Genomic DNA, 10,356 nt, shown 5'->3' on the forward strand with positions numbered 1-10,356 from the left:
GGGCCATCTCAGGGGATAGTTTTATATGACTGAAGGTGAAGCAAGGGCTTGATGACAATTCCTCAGGTACATTCTAGACAGGTCCTCTGGCACATTGCTCCTCAAAGTGCAGTTCAGAAACCAGAATTACCCACACTAAGTATCAGCTGGGAGCTGTTAGAAATTCAGAAATGCAGAGTGTCAGGTCCCACCCAGACCTACTGAAGAAGAATCTGTATTTTGCCAGTGATTCACAGGCACAATAAAGTGTAAGCAGTGCTGCTACAGGGCAAAGTGAGCCTTTAAAGGTACCTCCCAATACAGATCCTATTTGATCATAAAATTGTGAATGACACTAACATGTACTCAGTCATAATTCTGGTCTGATATTTAATAGTTTAACTGTTAAACAATTTATGAAATGGCACATCTAGTGATATAGTCTTTGAATAAAATAATTGAATACTATTAATAAAACTGTACTATTAAAGGTCTAATTAACTTAAAAGTAGATTCTGAAAAGTACAGCCTCAAAAGTTTATGCTAATGTAAAAAGAATGAGAGCAATACCTTTCCAAAGTAATCTTTCATTTATCGTAATATTTTTGCTATCATTCTTAAATTCTGTACCATATTTGTGCCTTTTTCTCACATACACATTTGCATTTCTCCTAGCAAACTCTAAATTAATGGTGCATCACATACATAAATAAAATTTAAATTCTTATTAGAACAGTAGAAGCCTCACAGGGATTTAATATTGCTTTAAAATTATTTATGCAAATGTGAAGCACACATATAAAATTGCTACAAAAAAGCATGTCACACAAGCCAGGAACATAAATAGCTTTTATATTTCTTATTAATAATGCAAAACTTCAGAAAATACCTTCTGTGTTTTTTAAGCCATAATTTTTCCATATAGGATAGACTGTCTTCTTTAAATTCAATATTGAGTGGTTCTCTCCAAATTTTCAGATTAGTTTGTACTTCACATTCTTCCAACGAGTCTATAAAAATAAATATAAAGTGCAGAATTAATGTAAACTTATCTATAAATTACATCTCTCAAGATACAAAACTCACCATTTTTGAAGCAAATATGCTTTGATATTTATGTATGCAATCAATAGTTCTAGGCTTAATTAATGCAAAAGTATTAAATATTAGTGATATATTAAATGACTATATAGACAGTTTTCTTCAATAATCCCTTGAAATGAAAGAATCCTATGATTCATAAGATTTTTAAAAGCAACCAATTCTTTTCAATGATAAATACAAACAGATTCACTATATATTCTATAAATGCACACACACATAAAGGTATGTATCATAGCCACTGACAATAATATTTACATATTATGGGAAACAGAAAATAAATAACTCAGAATGGCACCTGGAGGAAACAACTGTCCTCATGAATTTATATCTACATGGCAATTCACTTCCCGATGCTTAAGATGTTTCTGAAGTACTACTAAATTAAAACCACTATTCAGAAATATTTAAAACTGACGGAGATTTCCGGGAAAAAAAGCAGTGTAAATCCAGGATTACCAGTCTCTCCACCTTGGATACTATCCCTCTCTGCAAGCTGACCATCACAGGAGGAGAAAAACTGCTGAAGGAGAAGAAAGGGAAGTAGTAAAGAAGAGAAAAATTATTTTAGAAGACTGAAACTAGAGGATAGTTCCAACTTTATACCACACAGCCTTAAATGAATAGCTTCCAGAACAGCCAAATGCTGGCAATAGAAAGAAACCAAAAGAATTTCAGTCACACTACCCCTATTCTTCCCAGAATGTGGAGCTGTGTCAAAGAAAGCAATTGGAGGAAGTTCTCAGAAACACCTCCAGAATGCACTAAACTGAAAGAACAGGAGTTAAGGATGTGAGCAAAAGGAGATCCCTCCACTGTGGGTCCTCCTTTCCAGTGCAAAACAAAATATTTCTTGATAGGAAAGCTGAAACTAAAAATGGGGACTCACTTTTTTCTCTGTCTAGTCATAAAGCACAGCCACTCTGCTTGAGAGATAACCCCCAGATCTATCAGGTGATGAGGAGGAAGAAGGTAAAGCAGCTGGCCTGTGATTCACTCTTCTCCCATTACCAATGGTACATCCCCAGGAAATAAAGATGGCAGGTGACCTGGGTTAATTTGCTTGTGAATATGTTAAAACTGGACCTTCTGGCAAATAGATTAATGATATTAATTGAAGCAGACTCTTACCTGTTTAATGCATTTCACAGGATAGCCCTTATTTACAATTGCTTATAGAAAACAAATCTAGGACACATGGATCTATGAAACATGTCTCCTTGCAAAGTGCCACACAAGCTACATAACTTAGGTTTCGGTTTGCTCCCTTGTCTCATGGGTCTCTGGCTCCCTTTTGTGAGAATTTGTGTGAGATGCCCCAGTATTCATACTGATGGGATGGTGGGTGTTTTTCTCAATAGACAGTGCCAAAGTCTTAAGGTGAAGATATGTTTTGATGTGTTTGAAGAGGTGTTGGAGGAACAGCCAGGCAGTCAGTGTAGCTGAAACAGAACAAGCCAGGAGGCGAATAACAGGAGGTGAGATCACAGAGATAATGGACTTCAAATTCCATTGAACCTTCTAGGCCATTGTAAGTACTTGCCTTTCACACTGAAGGAAATGAGCCTTTGGAGTTCACTTAAAATGAAATCAAGTTAGAAATCAAAAACAAAGGGGCGCCTCGGTGGCTTAAGCATCTGCCTTCAGCTCAGGTCATGATTCCAAGTCCTGGGGTTGAGCCCTGTGTGTCAGGCAACCTCCTCAGTGGGGAGTCTGCTTCTCCCTCTCCCTCCCCCTTTACCCATCCCCCTACTCATGCTCTCTGTCAAATAAAAAAATAAAATCTTTAAAAAGAAAAAAAAAAAGAAACCAGTAACAGAAATAACTAGAAAACTTGAAAATTCAAATCATGTTACTAAGCTAAATGGCCAAGAAGCATATAAGAAGATACTCAATATCATTTGTAATGAGTTACACAAAGTAAATAGGCCATTTCATCTCTATCAGAGCAGAAAAAATTTTAAAATCTGACAAAGCATTGATGACAATGGGAGGCAACCAAATCTCTTGTCTACTGCAGGTGGGAGTATAAACTGATACAAATACTTTGGTAAATAATTCAGTTTTATCTAGTATAGTCAAAGACATACACAGCCTATGACCCAGCTATTCCACACCCAGGAAAAGACATCCTAGATATGTGTGCATATGCATACCGGAGACCTATACAAAAATATTCATACGAGCATTGTTTGTAATGGCAAAATGGGAATCAACCTCCAAACCCATCAACATTTAAACAGGTAAATGGTGGTATTTGCATATAACAGAAGACTATTAAGCAGTTAAAAATGAATAAAATACAACTATGTACATCTTCATGGGTAAATCTCAGTATAATAGTGAGTGAAATTGGTTGCAGAAGAATACATACACTAGCTTTCCACTTACATAATGTTCAAATACATGCCAATTTAACAACATATTGTTTGGAGATAAACACATGCAGTAAGCTACAAGGAAATTTTTTAAACAATGAAAAAATACAGAATCTAGGTTAGTGACAATCTCCTAGAGAGGGGGAAAGAAGAGAGAGATCAGGTGCTTACTGCTTTGTTTTTCTCCAGAATCCATACAAATTTTGTAAATGTTCTTCTGTATCTACTTAATATGTTAGGAAAAGAAAAATACTGACAAAAATATACATATGGTACACACATAGTCATATATATGTAATACTTTGGGGCAAAAAAAAATCACATATTATCTCAACAGAAGTCCTCATCTTAATTATTTCTCTTCAGCAACCACTGACACAACATTTCTACATTTAAAAATTTTTTTTAAGGTAATTGTACAAGTACACAAAGAGTTAAAATGGTCATTATAACTTATTTTACCATATCGAGAATTAGAAACAAAATATCCATCAATAAAATTCTGATTAAGTAAATCATGGCATACAAGTATTATGCAACAGTTACAAATGATGATATATACCTGTATTTATATGGAAAGTTGTCGATGACAGAATCTAAGCAAAAATGTTACAAATAGCTTGTATAGTGTCACTCCATTTATGCTTGTGTTTGTGCAACTGTGTCTATTGAAAAACATGTACCAACACATTAACATTGATTATCTCTAGATGGTTGAATTAGGTTATTTTCATTTTCTTCTTGGTTAACTTTTTGTTACACAAAATCATGTAAAATAATCATTATATTATTCTTATAATATAGTTATCTCCACTATGAAAAACAAATTTTTTTCTTCTCTGACCTTATCTGATTTATCAAATCAGCCCCTTTACTATTTTAAACACTATGTCTTTCAAAGTAGACAATCAAAAGGTATTTTTATAGAAGATTTTTCCCTTTCAGAGTAGAAAAGTAAAAAATACATCAAAATTTGAAGGTTCAAATAAAAAGCACATAAAATAACATAGTCAATGAGAATTATATTAAGATACATGCTACAAAGAGAGTATATAAATAAAATCTTGGAAATATTAATGAAACTGATGTAACATGAACAAAGGTAAGGAAAAATATTTCAAAGAGAACATTATTTAGTAAAAAATCCAATTCCAATTGGAAGATGGCATGTGATATCTTGATGTTAGGAATCATACTGTTATAAAGAATGAATAATCAGGAGAGTTCCTGCGCTGGAAAAAAATGAAGTAAAATAATAAAATTGGATGCTGTCAATAAAGATACATGATTGAAATTTATTATCTCACATTTTATTTTCAGTGAAAAGCAATTGGAAGTCTCTACAAGATTCTGAGTAATAAAATTAATAAATCAAATAGTTTTAAAAGGATGATATTCCTCAAGAGATTCTGGGAAACGTAAAGCAGAGACAGTATGTGCCTCAGTCATCCAATCTTCAATGTCTAGAATATGGGTGCAAAAATCTCAAGGAAAAGTAAAAACAGGAAATATCCCTTCGGACAGGAAAAAAAAAAAAATCAATGCTCCCCCTTAAGTTCATAGCAGTCCTTGAACTGTATTTTTTCAAGACACAAAAAAGTTCTTTACTTTTCTATCTCATAGATCCTCTTGTTTTATGTATAAATACAGTTCAATAAAGGAACAGTTGTCCTGACAAAAATTTTCTGCCAGGAGTGGGGGAGCTGAAAGCATCCAATTCTCCATTCATTTGACAGTCCGAATTTACATTGGAGACAAACACAAATCTCCCCAGTGCTCAAGTCAGGGTTCTATAAGTATTAAACCACTTACCCCTGGTTGTACAGTGAATGCTCCTTCGAGGGGTTACAGCAAACTGTTATCCTAATGCTAACAGTTTTTGAACACTGCATTTATATTCACAGAGAATGGAGATAAATAAAATAAATTTGGCTTCATTTTATAACATTCATTTTATAAAAATAGCTGTACCTGCTTTTGCTGCATGTAAGTTCTGTTTCTCGTTGTCATCTTGATATCCAGTTCTCCGTTGATTTAAAGCTTCCTGAAAGGACTGGGCAGAAGCTTCTTCATCAAATGACCCTTCACAGAGGAGCCTATCTTTTGGATTTGAACACTCTGCTCTTTTTGTGGTTGGAACTTCTACCTAAACCAATTAAAAGTGCATCTAAGTGTGCTTTACTAAATTTCCCATATCTTAAAATACAGGTAGCATTAATTATTAGGCATTTTGAATCATACACTACTTTTTAACTTAAAAGTGGAATGTTTTAAATTTGTACTTACGCATATGCTTTACTGATTTCTTTGAAACCGTATCAACAATTAGAAATGGTCTCTTCAAAAATTATTAAAACTAGAGCCTGCATGACTGAAGATTTATCATCATGTTATTCACCAGTGTTCCCCAGGGGAAGTGGCAATAGTTGTGAATCTAATCCCCCTACTTCTCCAATCTGCTCAGCAGAGAGAGCAGGGTTTTTTGTTGTTGTTGTTGTTTTAATATTTGAATCTGATCATGTCACTCCTATGTTCAAAACCTTCCAATGACTCTATGAAACCCCCAGTTCCTACTAGGACCTACAAGGCCCTACAGACCTTGTACTCCCCTATCTTTTTACTTCACTTCCTTCAATTCCCCTCTTGTTCACTGGGCTCCAGCCAAATTTACATTCTTGTAGTGCTGGGATCCCACGAAACACATTCTCACACGAGGGCCCTGCACTAGCCATATCCAATACCTGAAGTGACCCTCCTCCATATTTTCACATAGCTACTCCATTCATTTCAGGTGGTCTGTGTACAACCGTCACCTACTCAGAGAGTAGGTCATGACCCCACAAATATAGCCCCTTTACCCCCACCTTCCATTCCCTTACCTGCTATATTTTTCTCCGAATAACATCTCTGTAAATTTACTCTATGTGTTTATTTGTGTATTGCCCATCTCTCCCCATTAGAACGTAATGAGATCAGGGGTTTTGTCTTTTTCCTCAGTGCCAAGAGCAGCACCTGGCACAAAGTAGGTGCTCATTAAAAGTTAGCTGAATGAATGAACGAATTAATTAATGCATATGAAGCAGCGCATGCTTCTTGGCATAACGATAGGAGGAAAGGATGAATTCAGTACAAAATATAGATCCACTGTGAACGCACAGAAGAAAATAAAGGTAGGATTTGGCAGTTATCCACTAGATCAGAGAAAACAGCCAAATTAGGAAAATAAAGCAAAATAAAGTCCACACCAATGCTGAATTAGCGATGTGGATTTACCTACACTGATCAAATTGATAAATCTCCATTGTGTATCTTCTAGATACAAAAGTAGAATCCTCTATGTTCACCCCTTAATTGCAAAATAAACAGGCAGACTGTTAGAGTATAATTGAGAAAAGAGCATTAAATATGTGTCCAAAATTTTGAATATAAACAAAAGCATCTGGGAATGTGAAGTCACTGGGCCAGCTGGTGGCCACAGAAACATAGGTTTAAAAGTCCACAATAGGAACAGGTGCAAGAAACAGGTTATTTAACGCAGATAAACAAGAATTCTATGGGCAAAAAGTGGCAGGGACAGTATTACAGAGAGAGGGAACGGTATATATGCTAAAACATGGAGTCAAACAGCACAGTGGCATGGAGCCCTTAGTAGTTTGCACTGCAATCATGAAAAGTGGGATATGAGAAAATATAAAGGGTAAAAGATAATCTGGGCCCGATCATGAAGGATACTGCCCACCATACAGAGGAAATTAGACTTACACATAATGGAAACTCAAAGCCACTGAAGGCTCCTACACAGTAGTGTGGGAGAAAAAGAAATTAAGGAATAGTGAGTTTGGATGCAAAGACACCAGTTAAAACATTACAGCTAATTGCTAATATCTAACAACATTACAAACGCATGACGTATACACACACAAGGTATATGCATACATGTATGCAAAACAATATTTTTCAAAATTACTCTTTATACTCTGTACTGGCAAAAGATTGAAATAAAGTAAATGTTGGTCAGTGGAAATTTCAAATTTTAAAATTTAAATTTTTATATTTTAAAGTCATTTCATATCTAATAAATAGGGTGTTTTATATCCACTATATAGAATGAGAAGGCTATAGAATGTACTTATATGAATATCAAAACTATTGTTAAGTATAAAAAGCATATTTGCAGAGCAGCGTTTAATATTAACATTTGTGTAAAGAAATACATACATACAAAACTGGAATTATTATTGACTTCTAGAAAGGGAGAGAATGAAATCCACGTTCTGTGTTATGAACCTTTTGCACTTCAAGAAAAAGCTAATTTCCGTATTTGGAAGAGCAATAAGGATAGAAGGGACCAAATATTCAAGCTAGTTTTTAGATAGTAGACTGCATGAGACATGGTAACTAACTGGATGTGCAGAGGAAGAAGAGAAAGGACTACAGAAAATAATGATTCTTGGCTCACCTGAAAAGCAAGAAGATAGGCTGTCACCAACAGTGACATCTATAGGTTTTAGAGGAGAGGTAGATTTGGTTTGAAAATACTAAGTTTTAGGGGCACCTGGATGGCTCAGTCAGTTAAGTGGCCAACTCTTGTTTTGGCTCAGGTCATGATCTCAAGGTCATGGAATCAAACGCCATGTTGGGCTCTGCACTGGGCATGGAGCCTGCTTAAGATTTTCTCTCTCCCTCTCCCTTTGTCCTTCCCCCTCCACTCATGCTCTCTCTCAAAAGAAGAAAGAACGAAAGAAAGAAAAAGAAAGAAAGAAAGAAAGAAGAAGAAAGAAAAAGAAAGAAGAAGAAAGAATGAAAGAAAAAGAAAGAAAGAAAGAAAGAAAGAAAGAAAAGACAAGAAAAGAAAAGAAAAAAAAATGCTGAGTTTGTGGGAAGGTATTTATAGGTATCCAGTAATCAACATGATGTGTGTATGTATGTATGCTGCACTAATGAAGAAACACTGAAAAGTCAGTGCTTAATACAAAATGGTTTAAGTATGCAGTGATTCCAGCAGGTCTCCAGAGTAGCTCCTTTCCAACCAATGAATCAGAGATATAAAACATCTGCCTTTATAGCTATGCTTTTGGAATACTTGGCTTCCTCACAGCAGTGGCAGGATAGGGAAAGTCAGAGGACTGGACATTGGCTTTTAAATGTTTGAGCCCAGAACTGTCATATGCCACTTCCACTCAGAGCCTAACATGACTCTACCCGGTTCTGAAGGGAATAGGAAATTTGAAAGAGCACATGGAATCCAGTGGATAATATTCATTATCCTTCTAAGCCACATGATATCCCCATTTTCTAGAAGAAAGGATACATTTTAACAAACTCACCCAGTGCTTCTAATGCTTACTTATTACAGTTGGAGAGCCACTGCTCTTTGGCACTGAATACAGGTGCTCACCTAAGGGTTGATAGCAGTGACATCCAACAAGAATATTCACACCACAGTGACTTAGCAGTTGTTAAAACCACTGGACCTGTGGACCCACCCAAAGAGAGGCTGAATTTGGTCATGTGTGTTTCTTTAATGATTTTCCAGTTGGTTCTGATGTGCACTCCTGGATGAAACCACTGAATTAACAGTTTTTAAGTTAGGACAAGAAGTAGAGAGGGTCTATATAGCATATACAGTCACCTATGGGGACAAAAGGCAGCATTTATTGTAGGGATTAAAAGCACAGGCAAAGATGTAAGCTTTCTAGTAGGGCTAGTTACTAAATTCCTCTCTGCCCTTGTCATCTGTTAAATAGAGTAATAATAATGTGAAACTTATATGGTTATTGTGATTATTGGATATGATAAGGCAATTAAGGATTAAGCACAATGCCTAGTGTTAGGTGTTTAACAAGTGTTAGCTGTTAATTTATCACTATTTTCATTGATAAGATAAATTAGATAAAATGGCAAGCAGGAAGGAGAAACCCTTAAAACCACAGCCTCTGTATAGCGGCTAAAAGCAAATAATTTGGAGTCATAAAGTCTGGGTTCAAATCTAAGTTTCATTCATACCTTGGGCAATTTATAAAAACTGATCTTTGTCACTAATTTTCTCATCTGGAAAAAGAAGAGAAAAATTAAGAGAGGACCGAAAGAGATAATACATATAAAATATGTAGGACCGTGTCTGGCACAGAGTCAGTTTTCAACACATTATTATTATAATAATGAGGCCATAACTCATTCAGGGATTCTTCACAATCACCCTTAACAGGTCCATTAGAAAGTGAAATCCATGTAAAAACACTGACTTTCCTGAACAATTTAAGCACAGTTTCTTTGCTGGAAAGAGGTCCTACGAGCATAATCCATGTTTTCTTCTTTGCTCCGTGAGCATGGGTTAGGAACTCAAGAAACTGAAGTTCAAGCTTGACCCTGTCACCAAGTAACAAGTTGTGTGACTTCAGTCAAGTTTGTTACTATTTCTGAACTACAGTGGAAAGGTGAGCGGCATCTAAAAGAATGAGGATTAATTACATAGATCAAAATTCGAAGAAGCTTGTCTCTTGCTAAAGAATCCATACAACAAGTCTATTACAAAATATAGACATGAGCTGATGAAAGCTTATCTAGCACATCTTGGGATCAGTAGTCAATCTGAATAACGACCAGAATTTGGTGTAAAGCCAATTTTAAATAACTGTAAAATTGCCTGTCACCTAAAACAAAAAAAACAAAACAAAACAAAAACTTGGCAAGGTTTTGTATTTTTAGCCTCTCTGAAATTCTGACTAAAATAAAATTGTTAGGGCGCCTGGGGGGCTCCGTTGGTTAAGCGACTGCCTTCGGCTCAGGTCATGATCCCAGGGTCCTGGGATCGAGCCCCACATCGGGCTGCCTGCTCTGTGGGAAGCCTGCTTCTCCCTCTCCCACTCCCCCTGCTTGTGTTCCTGCTCTCGCTGTC

General features: G+C 35.9%; 1 protein-coding gene across 1 annotated transcript in view; it reads right to left on the bottom strand.

The window, feature by feature from the left end:
* Window positions 1–10,356, bottom strand: part of ZBBX (zinc finger B-box domain containing) — a 108,309-nt gene that overhangs the window by 44,776 nt on the left and 53,177 nt on the right. Inside the window, 2 exon segments of the mRNA XM_006735716.3 lie at window positions 869–989; window positions 5,430–5,604. Coding sequence (XP_006735779.2) covers window positions 869–989; window positions 5,430–5,604 — 296 coding nt within the window.

The sequence above is a fragment of the Leptonychotes weddellii genome, chromosome 1, assembly GCF_054177405.1.
Source record: "Leptonychotes weddellii isolate Sample4059 chromosome 1, ASM5417740v2, whole genome shotgun sequence".
NCBI lineage: Eukaryota > Metazoa > Chordata > Mammalia > Carnivora > Phocidae > Leptonychotes > Leptonychotes weddellii.